This window comes from Danio aesculapii, chromosome 5, assembly GCF_903798145.1.
Source record: "Danio aesculapii chromosome 5, fDanAes4.1, whole genome shotgun sequence".
In the NCBI taxonomy this organism is placed as follows: domain Eukaryota; kingdom Metazoa; phylum Chordata; class Actinopteri; order Cypriniformes; family Danionidae; genus Danio; species Danio aesculapii.
Window position 1 is genome coordinate 30,251,877 of NC_079439.1, and position 24,913 is coordinate 30,276,789.

General features: G+C 33.8%; 1 protein-coding gene across 1 annotated transcript; it reads left to right on the top strand.

Moving 5' to 3' along the window:
• Nucleotides 1-897: 897 nt before the first annotated feature.
• On the top strand, nt 898-24,004 carry stxbp1b (syntaxin binding protein 1b). Its single transcript, XM_056456924.1, has 20 exons — nt 898-948; nt 6,767-6,816; nt 7,616-7,697; nt 7,788-7,864; nt 9,612-9,690; nt 9,808-9,911; nt 12,462-12,610; nt 14,589-14,673; nt 14,822-14,952; nt 15,142-15,249; nt 18,346-18,406; nt 18,487-18,552; nt 18,635-18,715; nt 18,798-18,936; nt 19,141-19,250; nt 21,088-21,192; nt 21,276-21,361; nt 21,456-21,610; nt 23,579-23,709; nt 23,845-24,004. The coding sequence occupies exons 1-19, from the start codon at nt 912-914 to the stop codon at nt 23,689-23,691; spliced, it is 1,818 nt and encodes a 605-aa protein (XP_056312899.1). The 5' UTR covers nt 898-911; the 3' UTR covers nt 23,692-23,709; nt 23,845-24,004.
• The last annotated feature ends 909 nt before the right edge of the window (nt 24,005-24,913 follow it).

Consider the following 24,913-nt stretch of genomic DNA (forward strand, 5'->3'; position numbering starts at 1 on the left):
CTGTATATATAAATATCTGTTGATTTCAGATTTATAATAAGATTTCTACTGTAAATCTATAAGGGGAAAAAGAGACCAGCTCAACAATACGTTCAAAAGGTGAATTGTATAAAATGTTGTAGGCTATTTGGTGTATGTTACAATAGTTTAGAAAAATCTTAGGTAGCCAGTCACTTTTGATAAATGTAATGTTCTTGATGAATAAACACATTTTAAAAGAAAATGAAACTTTTTATTTGTTTGTATAAAACATGAAGCCCCACAAGACTGATGTTAATTTCAACACTGATAATAATGTTTTTTAGAGCAGCAAACTGCATATGAATAATTTCTAAAGGATCACATTAATTGTATTCTTAAGTCTTGAAAAAGGAGAGAACAATCCGAAAACGCTGTTGTTTTTTACGTCTAAAATAATACATCTACATCATATTGTAGAAGGCTTTCTTAAATACATATTCATTAAATAATCCAAACGAGCAAAGCATTTCTGAATGACCACTTGAACGCGGCAGAATAACAAGTCGATGTCTCCCTCTAGTGGGCACCAAGTGGTCTTCTCGCGCAATTCTTACAGGCGCACCAATTATTAAACTGTTTGCAACCATTCTCACCCAAACGTCACTAATTTCATGACATTAATTTCATATCCCATTCAAATTTCACCTTGTTAGAGTATATGCTTAAAAAACACATACAGGCGTGAAAACATGATAAAATCTGCTAAGAGGGCTGAGTTAACAGATGCACAAACGTGTGTATGTTTAGAAGACATGCTGCATATGTCAACAGAGGAGCTGCGGAGGCGTGTGCTGGGATTAGGCATCGACGCAAGAGCCACATCCCATTTACACCAACTGTAGATTCGAGCGCGCGCACTCCGAGTCCGGCGGCGAGAGCGAGCACTCAGGATGGCATCTCTGGGACTCAAGGCGATTGTCGGAGAAAGTAAGAAATGTTTTCCTTAAGTTTAAGTAAGGCAGAAATACGGCTGCTTTTGACGCGAAAATGTTAGATATTTGTAATGTGTGGAGTTAGTTGCATTTCCATTGATATTTGTACTTTGTGTGGTACATGTTAGCATGAAGGGTGTGTTGCTGTATTAACAAATATTACAGTTAGGCTACACACACAAAAAAAATATAAACCTCACAGAACAATACTGCTCTGCTTAAATTCGTATATTGAAACAGGTCAATATTATATTATATTATATTATATTATATTATATTATATTATATTATATTATATTATATTATATTATATTATATATTAATGAGTGTCATCCACTAGGCATTACATATAATGATTGTGATATTGCTAAAAGCACACAAGCATTGGAGACACACACTAATCTGTGTAGTCCTGTGGATTAGGGATCCAGATATGAGGGGCGGCTCATGGTCCTGATGCATGGATGGACGCACAAAGAGTGAAAAATAGAGCTGATACAAATAATACAAATAATTCAGACAGGCAGTTGTTTTAAGAGCTAATACAACAAGGCTCCATGATATACAGTATGTTGTTAATAGCTCTAAAAACAATTGCCTTTGTCATACTTTTAATATCAGTCATGGCATCCCAAATGTGATACTCTGCACTTGTTTTATGGATTTATGAGCATTTTGTGTCTTTATTCTCCATTTCTTACAGATATTTTCTGAAATGCTGATGTAAAAAGATATTTTTATTTTCCCTTTTGATATGTGCTGGTTAGGCATGGGCCGGTATAACATTATGACGCTATGATAAAAATACCACTGTATCACGGTATCATGATTACTGCTCTTAAACATATTCTTTTTAAATGTCTGGGTTAAAAACAAAAACATTTTACCCTTTTGAACACAATATATTTTATTTTGAGAAACATTTAAATATTTTTGAGCAGAAAACATATCAGGCTAAATGAATTATTGACTTCTGTTGTCATCATTTGTTTCAAAAACTGATTTTTTTGCAATTTAAATTGGCATCTTTAGATATATTTTCTGCTGAAGGTACTGTTGTCCTAAAAACAAAAAAATCGTGCACATACTTTGGGAACGGTATTGCAGAACATTTTGACGGTTTTAAACCCTTGACATTTCTGAACCACGGTATACCTTGAAAACTGTTATCGCCCTATGCCTAGTGCTGGTCTTAAAGTCAACCGAGGACTGATGAGATTTTTATAATTGATGCTCGGATTCATTCTTTCAACAAATCCAGATATCACTTCATAAACATGTGTCTTTTTTGACCATTATTTCTGCTTCCATATATATATATATATATATATATATATATATATATATATATATATATATATATATATATATATATATATATATATTGTTAGACAAAAACATTGTCAATCATCAGGTGTAAGTGTTTATTACTTTGGTAAGTGTGCGATCAACACCAAGCATAAATGAAATGAAGGCAGATTACAGCAAAATAACAAAACTGCTATGGAAGGTTTTTGTCTAGTCATGTTATTAGACAGACTGGTTTTTAATATCAATTTATTATTCATTCTGCCCATATCTAAAAGCAATTAACTATATACCTTTCACCAGCAGCCTCTTTATAAACTGTTATTTTGTCAGACTGGATGTTGATTTGTTGTTCTGCAGTTTCAGTAATAGGCTGCGAGCTTCATCACAAGTTTATTTTAATGCAACAACACCTCTGAGTGTCAGAACTGACAGATCCAGCGTCAATAGCTGTGAAATGTGTTATATGACTGCACAAAGCTGTTGCGTTTGGGATTGCACAATTCAATGGAGAATTTAGGAGGACAGTAAAAATGATTCAGGTCCACTGTGAATACATCCAGCGCCAGAAGAAAAACTGAAAGAGTGAGAACAAGGGGGAAAAAAGGAGTGACAAAGAGCAGGAGAAAGAGAGACAGAGGAAGAATAAAAATAGAGAGGCCGGTGGTGTAAGAGGATTGGGAAGAGATTAGGCCTGTGATTGCTGGGCTTCTCTCGCAACACACAACATATATCATTTAAAATAATAAAATAAAGTTGATCATTTCCATTTTTTATGTCACAAAAGACAAGAATGGTACATTTGCATTTTTTTTATTAAAACTTTAATAAGTACACTGAAACAATAACAACAACAACAACACTAAATTTAATTAATTAACAACACAAAAAGGTTGAAAATATGTACCTAACAATTAGATCAAAACATATCTCCATAAGGTCATATAAGAAAAAACAAATACATAAATATGACAATACAGTATTGACAAATGGGTCAATGAATCAAATGTCGCATTTTGATATTGGCATAAAAATAAAACAAATAAAAAGTGATTTAGACACATAGAATGCATGTTAAATGCATGTACTTTAATGTTTCAATGAACATTTGAGAAAATAAAATGAACAAAAAATTTGTCAGAGTAACAGATTGATTTATGTCAAATGAAAAGTTATTCTTATTCTGGCCTGTGCTTATTAATGCAATGAAAATAATAAATAACCATATATTTGTTTATATATAGTGTACTATTATTGAATTAAAAACCTCTAAGAAATAGAGAATATAAAACAAATAGAAAACAAGTACCATTAAATTATTTCCTTTCTTTCTGGTATTATGTTTGAGTAAACAAACTAGTATTACACTGGGTGACATTTTACATCAGTGTTTAGTAAGTCATAGTAACTGTAACACTCTGGACTGTCAGCAGACCACTGTTGGTGAAGTGGAAACAGTTCAATAAAACATTCAATTAATGAAAATAATAAATAATAAAATAATAAAACAATAAATCTGTTTTACAATCATTTATTAACCATTTACCTACCCTACCAAAAAAATAACTCCTAATGTTCCTAGTTAACACACTCAATGCATTTTTTTTCAACACATCCCATAATTTAAAAAAAATTCAGCCTAGGTTGATGGTAAAAGTACTGTGATTAATACATATACCATGAATCTGTTTTTCCCTAAAACTGACAGAAAATCAAATCAAGTTGATGTATAAAAAAGGGGCTTTCAGTGAGATTTCATTTAAGTGCAATATCAAACATTACCACAAGACGAAGAGAGAACATAGAATGATAGAACATATGTGATGTAGTGATATTACATATTTTTATTACTTTTCACAGTATTTAAGTATAGAATTATAGAAGTATAGAAGTATACATCATTTCTAACACAGTGTCCATTTGGTGGTATTTTATTTGTTAGTCTCTAACAAACACGCAGAAGACATTTGTAAAATATAAAATATGACATAAAATCTCACTGGGTTACAATATTTTCTGTAAAAATACTTTTAAAATGAATATTAACTAATTTTGCATGATTGTGAGTGTGTAATGACTTTAAAGGACTTGGCTCACTTCTTTTTCCCGCAATCCCGTGTCAAAATGTGTATTTATCTGTTTTACTGATAAGATATAGATTAGTTTAGCTTTAGAGTAAGATATTGTTTTAAATATGTAATTGCAAATGTATCACCTGTGGAATGCTGACAGTTAAGGGTTTATCTAAATGAAAATAAATAGAAATTATGATGATGATACACAATATCACTCTTTTGTCTTGGTTCCAAATGTAAATACATAGACATTAATGAATACGACAATTAGGGCGGCACAATATATCGTTTCAGAATCGATACTGCAATGTGCAGATCTGCAACAGTCAATGCTGGGAGTAATAAAACTTGACCTAATCTAATAGCATGAATTTCATATTAATGTATTTTTAAGCCCTGTCACCACGATTTCAAGCAAATTTAAGCCACCTGGGCACAATTCTAAAGGTTAATTGTCTAATTACACAATGAAGACTATACACGGTTAATTTACATTTTATTGTGTTTCTGAGCCTCGATGTTGTTAGACTCCACTAAAACTACAAAGCGCTGTTTATTTCATTTTAATCTTTGTTCTGTTGTTTTCATCTGTGCTTTATTTTATTTGGCATATTTTTGTATAATTTTGTATACTTTATACAGATGCACTTCCCTAAAATTATAAATACTTTTCAAATAGTATTACTCAAGTCATCTTGTGAAAGTGTATTCAAATCACAATATATCAATCACAGAAAAAACAAAATATCACAATGTCTGTTTTTTTTTCAATATCATGCAGCCCGGACAGTGACAGTACATAATTTTGTTAAAATAAATAAATAAATAAATAAATAAATAAATAAATAAATAAATAAATAAATAAATAAATAAATAAATAAATGGTGCATTTGTAAAGATAGATATGTCAACACTTAATCATAAATATTTTTCAAGCAAACCATAATGTTATTGTACACGCAACAAGACTATTAGACTCTGCAAATGTCACAGGTATTTTTTAAAGATAGGATTCAAAAGAAGAGAGAATATTTAGTCTCTGCGACACCTCATGATTTGCACTGTTGTCTCAATGGACTGAGTGTGCATGAAGTGTAGAAGCCTGTTAAAGTACATGATTATGCAGTGTTTCAGCACACACCTTTCAAATATATTTAGACTATGGCAGACATGCCCATCATCAAACAGCTGTACCAACCACTGTATATTTGAGCAATTCCAGCTTTATGGATGAGCCGTTTGCAGTAAAAACTTGAAATTCACAGAGAACGAATATGTTAACTGTATACTGAAACATCTGTTTTTATTTCCCAACTAACCACAGAGTTAAAGTCAGAAAAATGTCAATCTCTGAGGGAATAAATGAGGGGAATAAACATGCACTATTGATGTGCCCAAAAAGTATGCAAGTTTACGGTATACAACATTCTTTGTAAAAAATCAGAATCAGAATCAGAAAGAGCTTTATTGCCAGGTATGTTCACACATACTAGGAATTTGTTTTCGTGACAGAGCTTCTACAGTGCAACAGGATTACAGAGACAGGACAAAAAACAGATAATAAATATATTTTAAAAAATAGAAGTAAGTAGTGAGTGCAAATCTGTGAATTAAACTGCACAACCCAAACAAAATAATACTAATCAAAAGGATAAGAGTTGGTTCTCAATAGAACTTTATTTATTTAATTTTATTTTCCATTTTTGCATTAATAAGGAACAAAATTCATTTTTGTGTCAAGCTTGATATTTGCATGGAATTGCTCATTTCTTTTGACTTAACCATTTTAAATGAGCAGTTTAATTTGGAGTCTTTGGAAATATCTTTCTCTGTATCTCTGTCATAGTTAAAGATATCAGATTGAATATAAACCATATGATAAATCTAGCAGTGTAATTTGTAATGCTATCATTATTCACTTTTCTTCATGTGACACTTTAGTAAGAACCAGAAAGCTAAGACTTTGTTTTAAAGTTACCATTTATTGACTTTTTGGCACTTATTTCCTGTGATCTTGACTCTAGCTTTTACTCACATTTGCTTTAATGCATAGTTGAACATTCTGTCATCATTTACTCACTACGCTTGTTCTAAATCTGTGTAAATGTATTTTTTTCTTTTGAACACAAAAGAAGGTATTTTGAAAAATGCTGTAAACCTGCAACAATTGACTTCCATATTTGTTTTTCCTGCCATGAATGTCAATGGTTACAACTTTTCAGTTTTCTTCAAAACATCTTCTTTTGTGTTTAACCCATAATGGTTTATAACTGCTTAAGGGTGAGTCAATAGTGAGTAAATTTAGATTTTTGGATGAACTATCTCTTTAATCTCTTGTATGCAAAATGCATTTAAATTGATCATTGTCTCATGTGTTATTCTAATTTTGGATAAATTATGTCATTGGTCATGTTTTTGTTTACCTCCTAGAAATTATGAACGATGTCATTAGGAAGGTGAAGAAGAAGGGAGAATGGAAGGTAAAAGCGAATCTCACCCTCATTACTGTTAAAGAACATCTTGTGCTTATTGACCTTACCCAGCAGGCACAGGACATCAACATGACGCCATATTGACGTTGTACCCTAACGTTGTTGGGATGTTGCATTTTGTTTGGAAATGAAAATCAGGTTGACATCAGAACCCAACATCAATGTCCAACGTCCAACCAAAAACGTTGTGGACGATACCACTATGATGAATAAATGTCAGTATCTGATGTCAATATGAAGTTTAAGATGTTGGCTTGACATTAGATTTTGGTCACTTTCCAACACAACCTAATAGATGCTGGCTAGACATTAAATTTTGACGTCACGATCAGTACATTGGAATCTTTTTGCCATGAAACTCCGGTCTCATTCACTTCCATTGATTTTTAGATGTAAAATCCAGCTCATTAAGCTTCTTGATGTTGCAAAGTGATATTTTCTTATTATATCATTCTACTTTTTATGTACAGTATAGTCATGCCATTTACTATTCCTTGTCATTTTTCCCTTATGCAACCAAATCGGAAGTTCTAAAACAATCATAAACATTTATGTAATTCCGCATTGTACAATAAGATCAATAAGTTAACCATGGTTATAGACATTATTCTTCATGTGCAAGATTTGTCTGTGAAGTCAAACACAATCTTCAGTTAAAAAAAATAATAAAAAATCAGTTGTCTGCAGATCCAATGTGTTGTGTTATGCTTGTCCTTTCAGTCTATATATAATGTCAAAAAGGATTTGCTTTATGTTGTACTATATAATGTATGCTCTTCTCCTTCAGGTTTTGGTGGTGGACAAGCTCAGCATGAGAATGGTCTCATCATGCTGTAAAATGACCGACATCATGTCTGAGGGAATCACAAGTGAGTTTCAGTCTCATAGAAATGTTAAAACCAAGCATGAATTGATATGGCAATATATACAGGTATAATAACGCAACATTCTTTTTCCAGTCGTGGAAGATATAACCAAGAAACGTGAGCCTCTTCCCACCATGGAAGCCATATTTCTCATCACTCCATCTGATGAGGTAACCCGTCTCATGTTTTCATAGCCTTTTGTGGACACAAAACACAATATAATGGTGAAATGTCACCAAAATGAAATATAATTTCATTGATATCTTTAGAGATCAGTCCTTCACAAATGACAAGCACATTTAATTGAACATATGTGTAACATAAATTATATATATACACTAACACTTTTTTAATTTAAAAGTTTAGGCTCAATAAGGAAGTTATTAATACTTTTAAAAGCTATTAGTACTCAACAAAGACACTTGTACCATGTTACAAAGCATGTTTTTAAAAAAACAGGAGTATAAAAAACAACAATATAAAGCACAATTAAACATAAATTATAATAAATGATATTTTTAATTAGCACCAAATAAATATATTAGCATGATTTCTGTGGGGTCACGTGACACTAAAGACTCAAGTGAAATAAATGGCATTTGAAAAAAAATAAAGCATAAAAATGAAAATATTGAATTTTAAAAATATTCAAGCAAAAACAAATCCAGCCTTTGTGAGCAGAAGAGAAACATCTTGTTTGAACATGCATATAAAAAGTGAAAACACAGAATATGTTAGATACAGAAATAGTTTAAGTTACAGCTATAGAAAAAAAGTATAATATAAAATATTTAAAACTTTAAATATGAAGAATATAGCTATAGAAAATAAAAGAAATACAAATTATAAAAAAAGGTAAGCTACACAAACAGAAGTGTTTCTAACAAAGTTGATTGAATGTTGAATGTTACTATATATTCAGTTTTAAATGTAAAATATATACAGTACTGGTCAGGGGTCAGTTTTTTGTTTCATGTTTTTTTTTTATTTTTTATAAAATTATTCTGTTCATCAAGGCAGCATTTATTAAATGTAAAAGAATTGTTAAATTGTTAAATATTTATTGCAATTTTAAATAACTGCTTTTTTATTGTGTGTAGTCTCAAATTATTACTCCAGTCATTATTGCTTTACTCGTATTACCATAAATAATAATAATTTTAATAATAAAAATGGGTAGTGCGGTGACGCAGTGGGTAGCGCTGTCGCTTCACAGCAAGAAGGTTGCTGGTTCGAGCCTTGGCTGGGTCAATTGGCATTTCTGTGTGGAGTTTGCATGTTCTCCCTGTGTTCCATAGGTTTCCTCCGGCTCCTCTGGTTTCAAAGTCCAAAGACATGTGCTATAGGTGAATTGGGAAGGCTAAATTGTCCGTTATGTATGTGTGAGAAGTGTATGGATGTTTCCCAGTGATGCGTTGCAACTGGAAGGGCATCCACAGCGTAAAACATATGCTGAATAAGTTGGCGGTTCATTCCGCTGTGGCAACCCCAGATTAATAAAGTGACTAAGCTGAAAAAAAAATGAATGAATGAATAAATGAATGAATAATAATAATAATAATAATAATAATAATAATAATAAATATTAGAGTGATTTCTGAAGAATCATGTGACTCTGAAGACTGGAGTAATGAAGCTGAAAATTCCTCTTTAAAATCACTGGAATAATTGATTAAATTAAATGATAAACTACTTTTGAACAGTTATTTTAGTGTAATAACATTTCGCAATTTCACAATTTGTACTGTATTTTTGATGAAATAAATGTAGTCTTGGTGAGCAGGAGAAGCTTATTTTAAAACATTTTAAAATACTGATACCAAACTTTTGACCAGTAGTGTACGTGTATAATATAAGAATATAAAAATATAATTAATATACATAATATACTGTACATATGTCTAAATGTTTCAACAGTCAGTCGAGGGACTCATCAATGACTTCAGAGATCCTCGTAATCCCATATACAGAGGGGCACACGTCTTCTTCACTGATGGTTGGTGTGTTTTTTTACTTTTGTTTTGGCCTTCACCATAAGCTTTCTGCCACATCTAATACATTACTATTACATTTAACCCACTTTTCATTCTTGTTTTCCAATTATCAATTCCAGCAATTCCAGATTCCTTGTTCAACTTGCTAAGTAAATCCCGTGCCTCTAAATCCATCAAGACACTGACTGAGATTCACATCGCCTTCCTGCCCTACGAATCACAGGTAAGATTTTAAACTCTACATTATAGAGGCCAGGGCGGTAGAAAGATTCTTAGGAGTAAGTACAGAGATCTGGGTTTATAGACTGGTGAAAGCAAGAGCCCAGCTTGTATGATACTGGAACATTCGAGAGCAGCTTTGGTCGGGCCGTCTCTGGGCTTCCAATCCGCTGTTGTTGCCCTCTATAATTAATCCCGAGGAGTGGCTGAATCAGCCCTCCCTGCCCCAGCCCTAATCCCGCTGCCCATTGGCTAATGCCCCATCAATGAATCAGCAGGTAGCCAATGAGAAGGGCCGTTGGTTGGATGTCAGTGGGGTTTTGTTCGTATGACAGATGGGGCAGTATGTTGAGGCTAGTGTGTTAGGATAGGGAGACACATATACTACACTAATATGGATTACAGGTCATCCCAAGGGAGAGAAAGAGGTTTTTATGTTACTGTAGATTATTCGGAATAATGTGTGCTAAATATATAGACTGCATAGAGAACATGATGCTAACCATCGAAGACTGAGGACAACACATACACTTAATACACAAGTAAACTGCATTGAACATGTACACATAGACATCACCTATATACTATATAACTGCAGGCTAATTATGTAATAACTTTAACTGTTAAATCATTTAAATTACAAGTTAATTAGATAAAGTTATTAGTAGTAAAAATCTGCGGATTTATGCAGAATTATTTTAGGAGTATCATAACTAAAACCTTAATATATGAAATAAAAAATAATATCTTTTAATTTTTTATTTAATGTTTACGATGCAAATCCATCTAGATCCACTTATTTGGTAAACAAAGCAAGTCTATCATATAATACATCTAATAAAACACTAATTATTACTTTACAAACTGTATTGTAAATAAATCAAATGAACACTTTCATATTAGCCAATATTATTACTAAAATTAATTGAAAAAACTGATAAATATTAATTTACACACATTTACACAGTAAATAAAGAGACTCAATTATGGGCAAAAAATCTGTGGATTTCTGTGTGTGCAGAATACGTGTGGGCCTAGTTATTAGTAACTAATAACTAATTTGATTGTAATGCAATAATGTGCACCTTTTGTAAAGCTGCTTTGAAACAACAATTACGGTGAAAAGCGCTATACAAATAAACTTGAATTGATTTGAACATAGCCTATAGATTATGTAGAATACAGGAAGAGATGGTGATATATTGATAAAAGGGTGTAATTTAAGTGGATTGTGGGACAGTAACAAGCACGCTCATCAAATTCATGTTATTTGCTAGGAATGTGATTTCTTGGTACTGTCAATCTCTGGCATGGTTGGTTGGGGGTAAGTGGATCATTCCTTGACATTGAAATCCGTATTAAGCTGAACTGAATAATTTCAATTTAATCTCAAACTACACCAGTATTCTGCACTGTTGTCTGTCTGATATGCTGAATATGTTTCACTATCTGAAATATTGTTATGGATTTGTATTCTTTATTCATCTGTAAAGCTGATTTGAGACAATTGACATTGTAAAAAGTGCTATAGAAATAAAGATGACTTGACTTGATAACATTCAACCATGCTGAACTGTTTCTGTAAGACACAAACAAACAAACAAACAAACAAACAAACATGGCACCAAATTATATAAGAATGTTTAAATAAGATTTTTGGATATTTGTCCCCATAGATTTATTTCAGTGGTCCTAATCTGGGGTCAGAACCCACTAGGGGGCCTCATAACACCTCCAAAGGAGCCACAAGATGGAATGATTTAATATACTTCTGTGCTTCAAACTAAAGTTTTTAATCTTTTACTGTGATTCTGTTTGTAGTTGGTTGGTTTGGGTAATGGCTTGCAATGCTGTCTATTGTCTCACTAACCCTATTATCAACACACAGAAATCAATTAAATGAGAAGATGCATGTAAAAAAGTAAAAATAGCTTTTTGCGTTTAAATATTTTAACAAAATATTAAGTAAAAGGGTGCGTCTCAATTAGCACCCTTGTTCAGTACAGTACAGAAACTCAAAAGATGAATCTTGTGACTAAAACGTAATGACTAACAATTGATGTTTTTATAAAAATAATTAATTATTTATTTATTTTCAACATGAACGAACAAAATTAATTATGTTAGGAACAATCTGGCAAACATTTATAATTGTTTCATGGTTGAAATGTCGCTGGTATATGAAACAAATTATTTATCCAAATATTTAGCTGTAATATACTTAGTAAAATAAGCTGTAATAAACTTAGTAAAAAGAATATATAAAACATATTAGTTCTGCTGTTGTTGATAAACTCCCGTTTTGATGATCTCACGCCACACTCCGTGTGTCCCAACATGTAGTGAACCAAGCTCATTGCTGTCCCCGAATTAGTGCACACATCCTACTGATGAACGACCTTGGAAGCTAAGGAGCTGATTGAGACGCACCCAAAGACTGTTTAACCATTAACCCTGAGACTGTGTGCACTGATAACTATAATCACATGACAGATTTGAGATGATGTTATGAATATGAAATAATCTGTCTCTATTGTTGCTATGTTGTTCTCAGGTGTTTTCAGTGGACAAATTAGATGCCTTCCAGGATTTCTACAGCCCGTTTAAAGCTGATGTAAAGAACCAGGTGCTGGAGCGCTTAGCCGAGCAAATAGCCACCTTGTGCGCCACACTGAAAGAGTACCCAGCTGTTAGATACAGAGGGTGAGAAAGCAAGAGGAAACACACATAAACATATCACTGTCAAATTCACATTTTCATAAACACCATCTGCTGACACACATCTGCAATGTGACTCCGAGCATCATCAGCCATCTGCAAAGATAACTTACACAAGCACGCAAACGCTATTTAAAAACTCTGATATAACAGATTAGAAAGTGTCTTAAGTGTTCATCTAGACTGAAAAAATGCTTTCAGATTGGTAGTTTATGAAATTACAAATACAGTTTCATTTCACACTGAAAAAGAAACATTAAATGAAATAAAATTAAATAAACATGACATTTTGAGGTAAAAAGTAGGAATATTGGCTTCATGTAACTCTTGCAGGGGTGTAATGAATCAAAGTTAGGCCTCCATGTAATCTGCTGATTAATTGCAATGGTTTAAAAACCATTTACACACAAATACACACCATTTTGTTTGTTTGTGTGTGCACCCATACACAGAGACCCCCATCTCAGATACAGCACGAATACAGAATTTAGTGTTTTTTTATCATCTTCTTGAGCTTGGAAGGACAAATATACATTTTATAATTATATATGTCAAAATTGATCTTCAGTGAACATAAACGTTAAAAAAAAGGAAAATGCATGTGTATTAGTATATGGAGTCTACGCATTAGCTCTTTAAGCAGAGTTTAAATACAGTAAATCACTCATTTGTCTTGAATGAGAAATTTTAAGATTAAATTAATATATTCTATTAAACTTAAACAATACACTTTTTACTTTTTTGCATCTGAATACAAGAGAAACTGAAAATACTGTTTAGGTATTGTATTTCTGTATTTAGTTGTGCTATTTGTTCTGTTTAATAATGTCTATACACTACCTGACAAAAAGTTTTGTCATCGATCCCAGTTGTAAGAGCAACAAATAATAATTTGACTCCTACTTGATCATTTTGAAAAGTGGCAGAAGGTAGATTTTTCTTTGAACTGATCCCAATCATCACAAATACTGCAGAAGACCTGTTGAAACCCGCATGGACCCAAGATTCTCATTGAAATCAGTCAAGTCTGGTGAAGGAAAAATCATGGTTTGGGGTTACATTCCGTATGGGGGAGTGCGAGAGATCTGCAGAATGGATGGCAACATCAACAGCCTGAGGTATCAAGCCATTAGTGCTGGCCATTACATTACAAACCACAGGAGAGGACAAATTCTTTAGCAGGACAGCAGTCCTTCTCATACTTCAGCCTCCACATCAAAGTACATGAAAGCAAAGAAGGTCAAGGTGCTCCCGGATTGGCCAGCCCAGTCACCAGACATGAACATTATTAAGCATATCTGGGGTAAGATGAAGGAGGAAGCATTGAAGATGAATCTAGATAATCTTGATGAACTCTGGGAGTCCTGCAAGAACGCTTTCTTTGTCATTCCAGATGACTTTATTAATAAGTTATTTGAGTCATTGCAGAGATGTATGCAGTCCTCCAAGCTCATGGGAGTCATACACAATAGTAACTCTTTTTTCCACTGCACCATGACTTTATATTCTTTACTGGACATTATTTCTGTTAAGTGGCGAGACTTTTGTCTAAGCAAAGTCAGACCTACTGTCCTGATTAAATAATAAAAAAATCAAGGCCTGATCATATTTTATTTTGGTCAAATAAGCCACTTCCGATACCAAATGATCAACTAGAAGTCAAGTTATTATTTGTTGTTCCTAAACGTGTTGTCAGGTAGTGTACTGTATGTTATATTAGTTATGTAAAAAAAATATGTATTTTTTGTTGCACTCAACAGAAAAACATCTGACCTATGAATCAAAAACAATATGCTTCAAACCACTGAGTCTTATGATCAAGTGCAGCTCTAAACTTCAATAAACTTTATTTTATTTACAACTTCCAAAAATCATTTTTACTCTGTATGTTCAGCGAGAGTTAATGGTCAGAGCTGTAGTTGTCAGGCGGCATCATGACTTATTATGCCTTTCTCTCTTTTAGAGAGTACAAGGACAATGCAGTCCTGGCCCAGATGCTTCAGGATAAACTGGACGGCTATAAAGCGGATGACCCCACTTTGGGAGAGGTGAGCCTGAGAGCTCGTAGCACCATATTTTGTCTCGAATGATAAAATAAACTGCTTCTGTCAGGCACCAGTGACCTTAATTTCTCACTGTCCAACCTTAATTCCTTGCTCTACTGTTTTTGTGATCCATCTTTCCTCTCTTCCACAGGGACCCGATAAAGCACGTTCCCAGCTACTGATTCTGGATCGTGGCTTTGACCCTGTTTCGCCACTTCTGCACGAGCTCACGTTTCAGGCCATGGCATATGACCTGCTGCCCATTGAGAATGATGTCTACACGTAATCATTTATCACTGGCAGTTTGTAATTGAATTATATACTGATCTGAGGTTGCTCAGGAAGCTTGAACTGACCCTCGGCCAAATCCGAGCATTAATCCGTGTCAATATCGCCATGCATAATCATATTGTACATGTGCGCTGTAGGCAGATTACTGATGCTGATGGTCTCTGTGTGTGTGTTTATCAGGTATGAAACCAGTGGAATGGGTGACACGCGTATGAAAGAGGTGCTGCTGGATGAAGATGATGACCTTTGGATGACACTGAGACATAAACACATAGCAGAGGTGTCCACGTAAGTCTGGCCCATTTATTATATACAGTATTGTATGAACTACTGTTCATAAGTTTGGAGATAGTAAGATTTCTAATACTTACTACACTGAAAAAATGATTTTGCTGCTTGTTCAAACTACTTATTTAAAATGAGCTGAAACAACACAATTTTTGCGATTCTTAAGATTTTTTGTGTTTAATCGACTTAAATTTGTGTTACCTTGCAGGAACCCTGCATTTTTACAGTGTAAGACCATCAAGGCTCTTTAACCCTTTATAGGGCACTCATTGGAAATGCCTTGGAGTGTTACTGGGGGTTATGGATGCAACGATTAACCATTTTCACTATTAACCGCACTTTAATTCATCATGGTTAATTAATCGTAAAGACTTCTCAACATCATGTGTCTGCACGGAACAAAACTGTTCCAACTAAAAGTTATGCCAACTGTGCACTAGTTTAAAGTTCCGAGCTTGTACACCAGCCTAATATGCATGCACATTGGATTAACTATGGCTGAGGCTATTAACTAAGTGTTGTTCACATATCGCGTCTTTTGCAGGCAAGTTCGTTATTTCCAATGGAGGTATGCGCATATTGGGTGCGACGTACTTGCGCTTTCCAGTTTAAAAAGCACCTAGTTTAAAACATGCCGCAAGCGCACAGCGAGTCACATAACAAGAACTGACCAATCAGCTTTATACTTTGTATGGAATATACACATTACTACTAATTTGTTCTATTTAAAAGGAAAATACTTGGCTAATATGTAGCTTAGATTTACATTGAACACATATTTGTATTTATTTATTCTTTGTTCTGTCATTTATTTTCAGTGTAAAATTATTACTTCTGTTTAAATGTCAAACTTGTTTTGTCCAGAGAGAAATTGACTATTGTTTGTTTTTATGATTATTTTGCCCTGTATTATTTAGTTAATGAGTAGCAGTAAATAACACTTTAAAATAAAAGGAGTTTTCATGTGATTTTTCCTAAACTAGTAGCATTTTGAAATGAATGAATGCATAATAATCGCGATAACCGTGAATCCGTGATTATTCCTCAGACTATAATCGTACAACCAAAATCTATAATAGTTGCATCCCTACTGGGGGCTGTTATTATTACAAGCATTCTGAACTTGTATGACTTAAAAACATAAAACATATAATTAATTTACCCTGTAATCAATAATTTTAAATATTCTGATAAAGTGGTAAGGGTCTAAAGACTATTGATTAAAGTATTACTCACTTTTCTTCGCCTTAGTCTCTTATTTATCAGGGGTCGCCACAGTAGATTAAACTACCAATTACTCTGGCATATATTTTATGCAACAGATACCTTTCCAGACCCATATTTAAATGATTATTTTTTTATTTAAAAAGTTTAGCATTTGAAAAACATATAAATGAGTCTGAAAGAAACTTCATGCCATTCTACAGTATATTACAGTTTAGTAAATTTAGTAAAGTTAAATTAATTCCCAGCTAGTATTTTTTGCTTTTAAAAGATGTCTAATAGATGTCCAAACATAGTTTTTTTTTTTACTAAAACAAGGCAAAATTTGGGCTGTCAGTGAAAATCTAATAGACGTCTAAGAATAGGCCAAAACTAGACTAGTCACCTGGATTAATAAAGGGACTAGACGAAAAGAAAATGAATGAATGAATGAAAAGAAAATTGTCATAAATAAACTGAAAAAGCCCCCCGAGATAAAGAAGGCATGGAGGCAGTGGTTTTTATGTTTATTCATTCATTTTCTTTTCGGCTTAGTGCCTTTATTAATCCGGGGTCGCCACAGCGGAATGAACCACCAACTTATCCAGCATATGTTTTACGCAGCGGATGTATGATTAGGGCCCTAAGTATCCCACCAGTGATGATATAAAGCCATATCCCACTGCTACGAGTGTGATATTGTGATTGTACAACAGTTCGACGGCATAATTGTGGATATAAAAAAGAGAATCAAACACGGAGAGTCTAAAAATCCTTTTGTATGAGGAACTAATTACTTCCACCATTGCTTCACATTTGCAGCTGACGTCAGAACAGTAAAAAACCCATCTCATTCTCCAACGTCACTTTAGAGCTAGTATTTGAATAATTCTCTAGCGTAATATCTAAAGTGATGACAAAACAGGTGATTTTGCTGACATTTTAAGATTATAAGGCTGAACAGCATGAAATGCCTTCAGTCTAGAGACATTTCCCAAAATTTCTCTGTTGCAATCAAGATATCACAATAATTCACCCCAAAAACCAAAGCAGCGCAATAACTAACTTACCAGATTACTGCTGTGCTTGCAATAAGGAGAAACACTGAACACATGCAGGCAAACCAACAACAGATGGCCAACCAAAAAGTAGCCCCGGGTTATACAAAGAGTAGCCAACACAAAATACATGCATTCCTGACATGTGAGTCCCATCTCACATGCTGTATAAATACAGCACTACAACATAAAAGAGAGAGAGATCGACTTAGAATCTCACTCATTAATTTGATCATGTTTAGATCAACTGTAGTCTGAAAATAGGTCAATCTTTTGTCCTCTAAAGGCTTATTATGCGGTCTCTGTCGCCATCTTGTGAATAGACAACGTCAACCGTCTTAGCTCTGCTCAATGACAGGCTGATGGATGCTGACGCGTTGAATCTCAGAAATTATAAATATTTAAAATAGGCACTATCCTTATGAAGAAACTGCATAGATGCAATCTAAACAACTACATTCTCTTCTCACCTAAATAACCCTTAAAAGTACATTATGTTGTCCAACAGCTGCAATTTTTATCAAACTGTAGTGAGTTTATTGACCTGCTGTCACTCTATGTGGACAGAGAAATACTAAAGGGTGAGGATGCTGTAAGATATTGGTTCTGATATTGCAGAATATCGCATGGCTATCAGCCAATCAGATTTGAGAACCAGACAGAACTGTTGTATAATATATAATTGATACATATAAGTGTACTAACAAAAAAACATGAACAGTTTAACCTAACTAATGATGAACACACTGAAAATCAAAATATTGTTTGCCTAATTATTACCATAACCTAATACAAATTATTAAACTACAACATTTGTGTTTTTATGTCCACTTAGGGCAGTGACTAAATCGTTAAAGGACTTCTCCGCAAGCAAAAAGATGAACACAGGAGAGAAGGTTCGTTATTTAAGCCTGATCAAATCTACCATTTTTTAAATTATTGCCTATTAATAATCACTCATTTCTGCATCTTCCAGACCACCATGAAAGAGCTCTCCCAAATGCTTAAAAAGATGCCACAGTACCAGAAAGAGTTAAGCAAGGTACTTAAAACATTCACACAGTTTTATATACCGACTCAATAGTAGTGATCTTTCTAAAAGTGCCTTTATGATGATCTTCCAGTACTCAACTCATCTGCACTTAGCAGAAGACTGCATGAAGCATTACCAGGGCACAGTGGACAAACTGTGTCGTGTTGAGCAGGTGAGGCTTAATTATGATCCGTCTTTAAGCTCAAACCTTCATATTAATTAGGAGTTAATAGTGTCTTTGCGCTCGGTCATAGGATCTAGCTATGGGCACAGATGCAGAGGGTGAGAAGATTAAAGATCCCATGAGAGCCATTGTACCCATTCTACTGGACGCCAATGTCACCATCATGGACAAGATCCGCATCATCCTGCTCTACATTTTCCTCAAGAACGGTAAGGGAGCCTGAAAATGGCCAATGCTTTGGATTCTCTCCTTGTTTTGTTGTGTGTGGGTGAGATGGGGGTGGTAAAGTTTGTACACACAGTAGTCTTTACTAATATCACACAGCAATGAGCAAAACTTCCATAATGCTGCCCTTCAGGGATTCAGAGGCAGTTCAAACTCTGTAATTACGTGTAATTATTCCTGTCTGATAGGTGTGTCGGAAGAGAATCTCTGTAAGCTCCTGCAGCATGCTCAGATCCCTCCAGAGGACAGTGACATCATCTCCAACATGGCTCATATGGGGGTTCCTATCATTTCAGAGGTCAGCTGGACCTGGAGAACTGTTCTTTATACAAGCAAAACATGTTCGCTCCGTTCTGTCACCAGAATTATGGACTGGTCAGAGCACCTGTGGTGTGCTTGCTATTATGCATTTTAAACAATAACATATTAGTTTAAACCTAAAGGATGGTTGAATGACTATGTATCATTTCAAAGCTTATAAATTTTAGTTTTCATATTTGGTCATATACAGTGCCAATAGAAAAATCATCATACCTAGTGAAAATCTATACCTTTACTTACATTACACCATGCTTTCAAAAGACTTGTTGCAGAAAGGCACAGGTTAGGAGAAGGCTACAAAAACATTTCAAAGGCTGGAAAAGTTATTTGGAATGTAATTTGATTTCATTTGACTGTATGACAAAAAAATAACTATTTCAAAGGGGTCTGATATGTATGATATGTTTTCTATAGCTACTGTATGTTAGATACAGTAGATATTTGTGAAATATTAGATATTCTAGCAACTGTAATTTCTTAATTTGTGACAAGAGCACTCATCCGAGATATAAGTTTACCTACAGGCCTTTGCTGCAGCAAAGCAATTAAAAAAACATAAAAAAATTGCTTTTATGGGACTGTTTAAAGTTTAATTCAAGTTTAACTGAAATCAAATACTGCCCATACTACATTTTGTCCCCAAAAATTTAAATTTACTCACCATTTACTCACCCTGAAAGGGTTCTTGACATATTTCAGTTTTGATCTCTGTTTAACACAAAAGAAGATATTTTGAAAACTGTTAAGCCGACCAAACCTCTCTTCGCTTAACCATTTAATTCCGTGCTTATCCGGGCCTTTCAGCATGGATACAGTTTTTTTTTTTTTTATACAGCGATATGCACGAGGATCAGACATTGCTGTTTTTAGGACTCCTTCCTTTTTACTTTGTTGAATAACAAGAAAGAAAGAAAGATTCCACACAATTAATTCATGCTGTCTCAACACAAATCAATTAAGTTAACTTTACAAAGTTAAGTGGATTGAACAAAAAAAATATTAAGTTGTCCTTCAAAAATCTCAAGAATTGTGTTGTTTCAGCTCATTTTCCCCCCCTTTACTTCGTCTGTGGTTTTTTTTCTCCACTGGCTTGCTTGGTTCAGGACTTGTGGAGCTGCGCATCGGTGGATTTGCTCTTCAGTGTTTGGACGTTCAGCAGTGAAATTTAAACTGAACTTCAACTCTGAAAACTGGACTTTACTAGAACTTCTTTATTAAGCAGCTTTGACACAATCTACATTGTAAAAGCGCTATAGAAATAAACAAACAAACATTTTAAATAAGTAGTTTGAACAAGAAGCAAAAATTATTTTTTGAGTGAAAGAAATGTTTGTAATCGTGTCAAGCTATAGCTATAGTGGAAAAGCAGCTTTGGTAACTGGAAGCCATTGATTTCCATAGTAGGAAAAATCCTACGAAATTCTACTGATTTACAACATTCTTCAAAATATCTTCTTTTGTGTTCAACACAAAAAATAAATGCAAACAGGTTGGGAAAATTCGGCAGGTGACAGATTTTTAATTTAAGACATTAACAACAATACTTGCATCTCCTGTTGCTGATTATAATGTTTTGGTTTGTCAATGTATAGTATGTATGGTATGCCTGTATTGTATATTTAATAGTGGACACGCACTTCCTATTTTTACATTCAGACTGCAATACTCAAACTTTAATGTAAAATATATATTTTAGAAAACCACCTTAGATAAGTCTTTTATCAGCACTTGTAACTTACAAATAGAAAACATCCAGAATAGTGTGTATAAGTCAATATAATATCTGAGCTCAGAAATGCATAACTCTTCCGCAGCAAGCAACCACGCGCAAAGGGAAGAAATCTGACCGCAAGGAAAGGATCAGTGAGCAAACATACCAGCTCTCCCGATGGACACCTCTAGTCAAAGACATCATGGAGGTGAGCTCAACCAACACTGCTTGCCTCTCTTTCAATACCCCAACATTCCTTTACCTCAATTTCTCCTAATTATTTTACAATAGGACGCCATTGAAGACAAACTCGACCCAAAACAGTACCCTTACATCTCCACACGAACAGTGTCCTCAAAAACCACCACAGCGACCAGGTAGGATTATGCCTACAAAAATAAAGTATGGATCAAGTATATGACATCATCTGCAGCAATATACAGCGATAATACTACTGCTGTCTATTTTAAGTGCCCGTTATGGAAACTGGCATAAGAACAAAAGCCCCGGCGAGATCCGTAACGGCCCACGCATCATCGTCTTCATCGTCGGTGGTGTGACCTACAGCGAGATGCGCTGCGTCTATGAGGTCACGCAGGCCAACGGCAAATGGGAAGCTCTTATCGGTGGGTTTCAGAGCTGAAGGGCCCTTTCTGACACCTCCAAACTATCAGTGACTCACACTTCCTGAGACATGCATTATAACACACCACATTACACAGCACTGGCCTGCTTTTGATGGCTGTGACTTCAGTCATCCTTTATTTTACTGTGTAGTTAATATTTTTATTTATAAAGGGCGCAATGAATTGGTTAAAATTAGGGAATAAATCAAACCCGATCCGGTTCTGGGGGTCATGGTCCGATTCCAAAACGATTCTTAACTTATACATTTACAATTTCTTCTGCTGTCCATTTACATCTTTACATTTCAACCAGAATTAGAGTTTCTATGCTTTTATTTAATAATTGTATAAAATTATTTATACATAATTGTATAAATTATATAAAATTTTTATATATAAAAATAGAATAAATTGTATAATTGTATAAAATTATTTATACATATAAGTATAAATAAGTATAAATAACTGTATAAAAGTGCTGTCATCTTAAAAATCATTTATTTTTAGTAAATAATTATTTTTATTAAGGATGAACAAGCTCTGAATGTAAAAAAAAAAGTCAATTACATTGAGCAATTATGAAAAACAAACACAGGCTGCAAGCCTTCACTCAAAATGGAGTGTGCGGTAATGTTGACATACTATCCTGTCCGCCTCCCTTGATGATTATTATGATTAACTGTTTAGAGCTTGTGTCCGCGCAGGCCCAAGTTTTTTTTGAGTAAACTAGAATAAAATGAAAGGAAATGTTCAGTTGGCCCAACTTAAGTTTTGTTACAGAGTAGCTCACCTCTCCAAAAAACTAATAGTCTTATGTTAACCCAACTACATGTTTTCATTATTACTGACAAATAAATTTAGGTCAGAGCAGCTGATGTTTTCAAAAGTTGAATGCACAAGAAAAAGCCAAAGTAAATAAGGATTATGTTTTTTTGTACTGACTTAATTTTTTTTTACAGTGTAATATTAATTAATAATTAAATAATAATAATAATAATAAATAAGTTATATTAATTATCTAGATGTAGTTACTAAACAGTGAACAATTTATGCACAATTTATTGTTATTACTCTAATGAGTACATGGAACGTGTAACCAGTATACCGTAAAATAAAGTGTTAAAAAAGGAAAAACTATTATAAATACCATTAGTAAAAATACTAGTAACAGCAAATCAGCATTTAGAATCATTTCTGAAGCATCACGTGACACTGAAAACATGAGTGATGGTGCTAAAATGTTGCTTTGCCATCCCAAGAATAAAGTCAAGCCCAAAATGTTCATACACCTGGCAAATTCTGACTTAGTTACCTTTATTCAACCAGTACGTTTTTTTTTTTTTGACCAGAAATGACACAGGTTTCTCCCAAAAGGTAATAAAATGATGTACAAGAGGCATCATTGTGGGAAAAAAATTAATTTCCCAACTTTTATTTACATTTGAACAAAAACTTTGAGTCAGAATTTGCCATAGGTATGAATAATTTCAGGCTTGACTGTAATTCTCCAGATTATATTTGTCTTTGGGTGTTGCCTTTTGGAAATGAGCCCATATTCAATGCATAATTTACAACTTACGCAGCCTCTTCTTTTAATCAAGCAAATGCTACCCTGGCGAGCGCAAGAGAAAATAACATCTAACAACCCAAACTTTTCAAATATACTGCAGATTTTTTTAAATGACCTTAAATATGAATTGAGAGGACAAAAAAGCATTCCGCTCTTCATCGCATTGTTTATGGCTATTAAAAGATTACTTTATTTGCCTTAAAAATGCTTATAGAGTGCCAGAGTGAAAACCCATATCTGCTGATAGGAGGGATCAGCAAAACATTCATCTAGTCTGTTAGTCTACAGCTGCATATTTGTAATTTGCATTTGAAAAGCCCCACATTATTTAGTGTGTTTGTTAATGCTTTTACTGATGGTAGTGTAATGATTTAGAGTGTGTTTGACCTCCATCACAGGCTCCACACACACCATCACTCCTGTTAAATACCTGAAGCATCTGCAGCACGCAGACTTTCTGGACCCCAATGCCGCCCCCGAGGACCAGCTCCCTGCTGAAGAAGACAAGTGATCAAGAGCAGGAAAAAAGGTCATCCTACAACCTGTTTTTATTGAAAATGTATTTAATTTAAAGGTGTTTCAACGTTAAAAATGTCACAAAAATACTGTAATAATGTCCCACATTTTCCTCACTTTCTCTTTTTGTCTCTCTTTCTTCTTGTAGAATGTGGTGACATCGTAGCCCCGCCCCACTGTTCTGATGTCATCAGTGGCATCATCCTACTATAACAGAAAATTCATCAACGTACACATCCATGCACTATACATTTCAGCTCATTAAAGGCAGACTGTCACCTTTTAGAATAATATACCATAGTTAAGAATATCACTACATACAGTATGTACTTACTGTTATGTCTACATATGATTATATCCAAGCTTAATAAAGGATTGTGTACTGTATAATCAGATAGTCGTTTTAAAAAACAATAATAATAAATTATTTATTATTTACTACTGTGGATAAAATTAGCAGACCCTACTGAGAATTCTCAGTTTATGGATTTATTGGTAACACTTCATAATAACAACACACTTTGAATCATTTATTAGGCATTAACAAACAGTGAATTAATTATCTATTAAGTAATTACTCTACATTAATAGACGTTAGTAAGCAGTTTAAAAACAGATATATAAGGGATTTACAAAGCATTAATAGTCCTCACTTGAGATTAGGTCACAAAACTGGATGAAGTTGACTTAATAAAGCATTTATTAACATACACAGTAAAGATTACTATATGCCTGAATAATAAAATATATAAATGTTGATTTGAATAATTAATTAATCATTTACTAACTCATTCTAAATGATCCTAAAAGCCACCAAATGCTCTTAAATACAAATTACTTATAAATAATGCAATAATGAATTTACACAGCAAAATCCTCTGAGTCAATTTACTCAGTTTAGATAGTATTTGCTCCCTCTATAAATTGAGTTAAAGTTACTCAAGTTAATGAGACAATGAAAGGATTAATTAGGATGCTGATTGATCACTGATGATGAACACCTGCTGTAACACACAAGAGAAACACAAAACTACATCTGACTTCAGTCACAGGCTTAGATGAAATCAGCTGAAATATAATGCATTGAATCTCTCAAAATCTCAGCAGAGGATCATTAAGCTACTCCACAAACAGCAGCTTTTTTTTTACTAACTTGTTTGCCCTTATTTAAAGTGGGGCCAAATACTCTCTGAACTAGGTAAATTTTACTCAGAGGA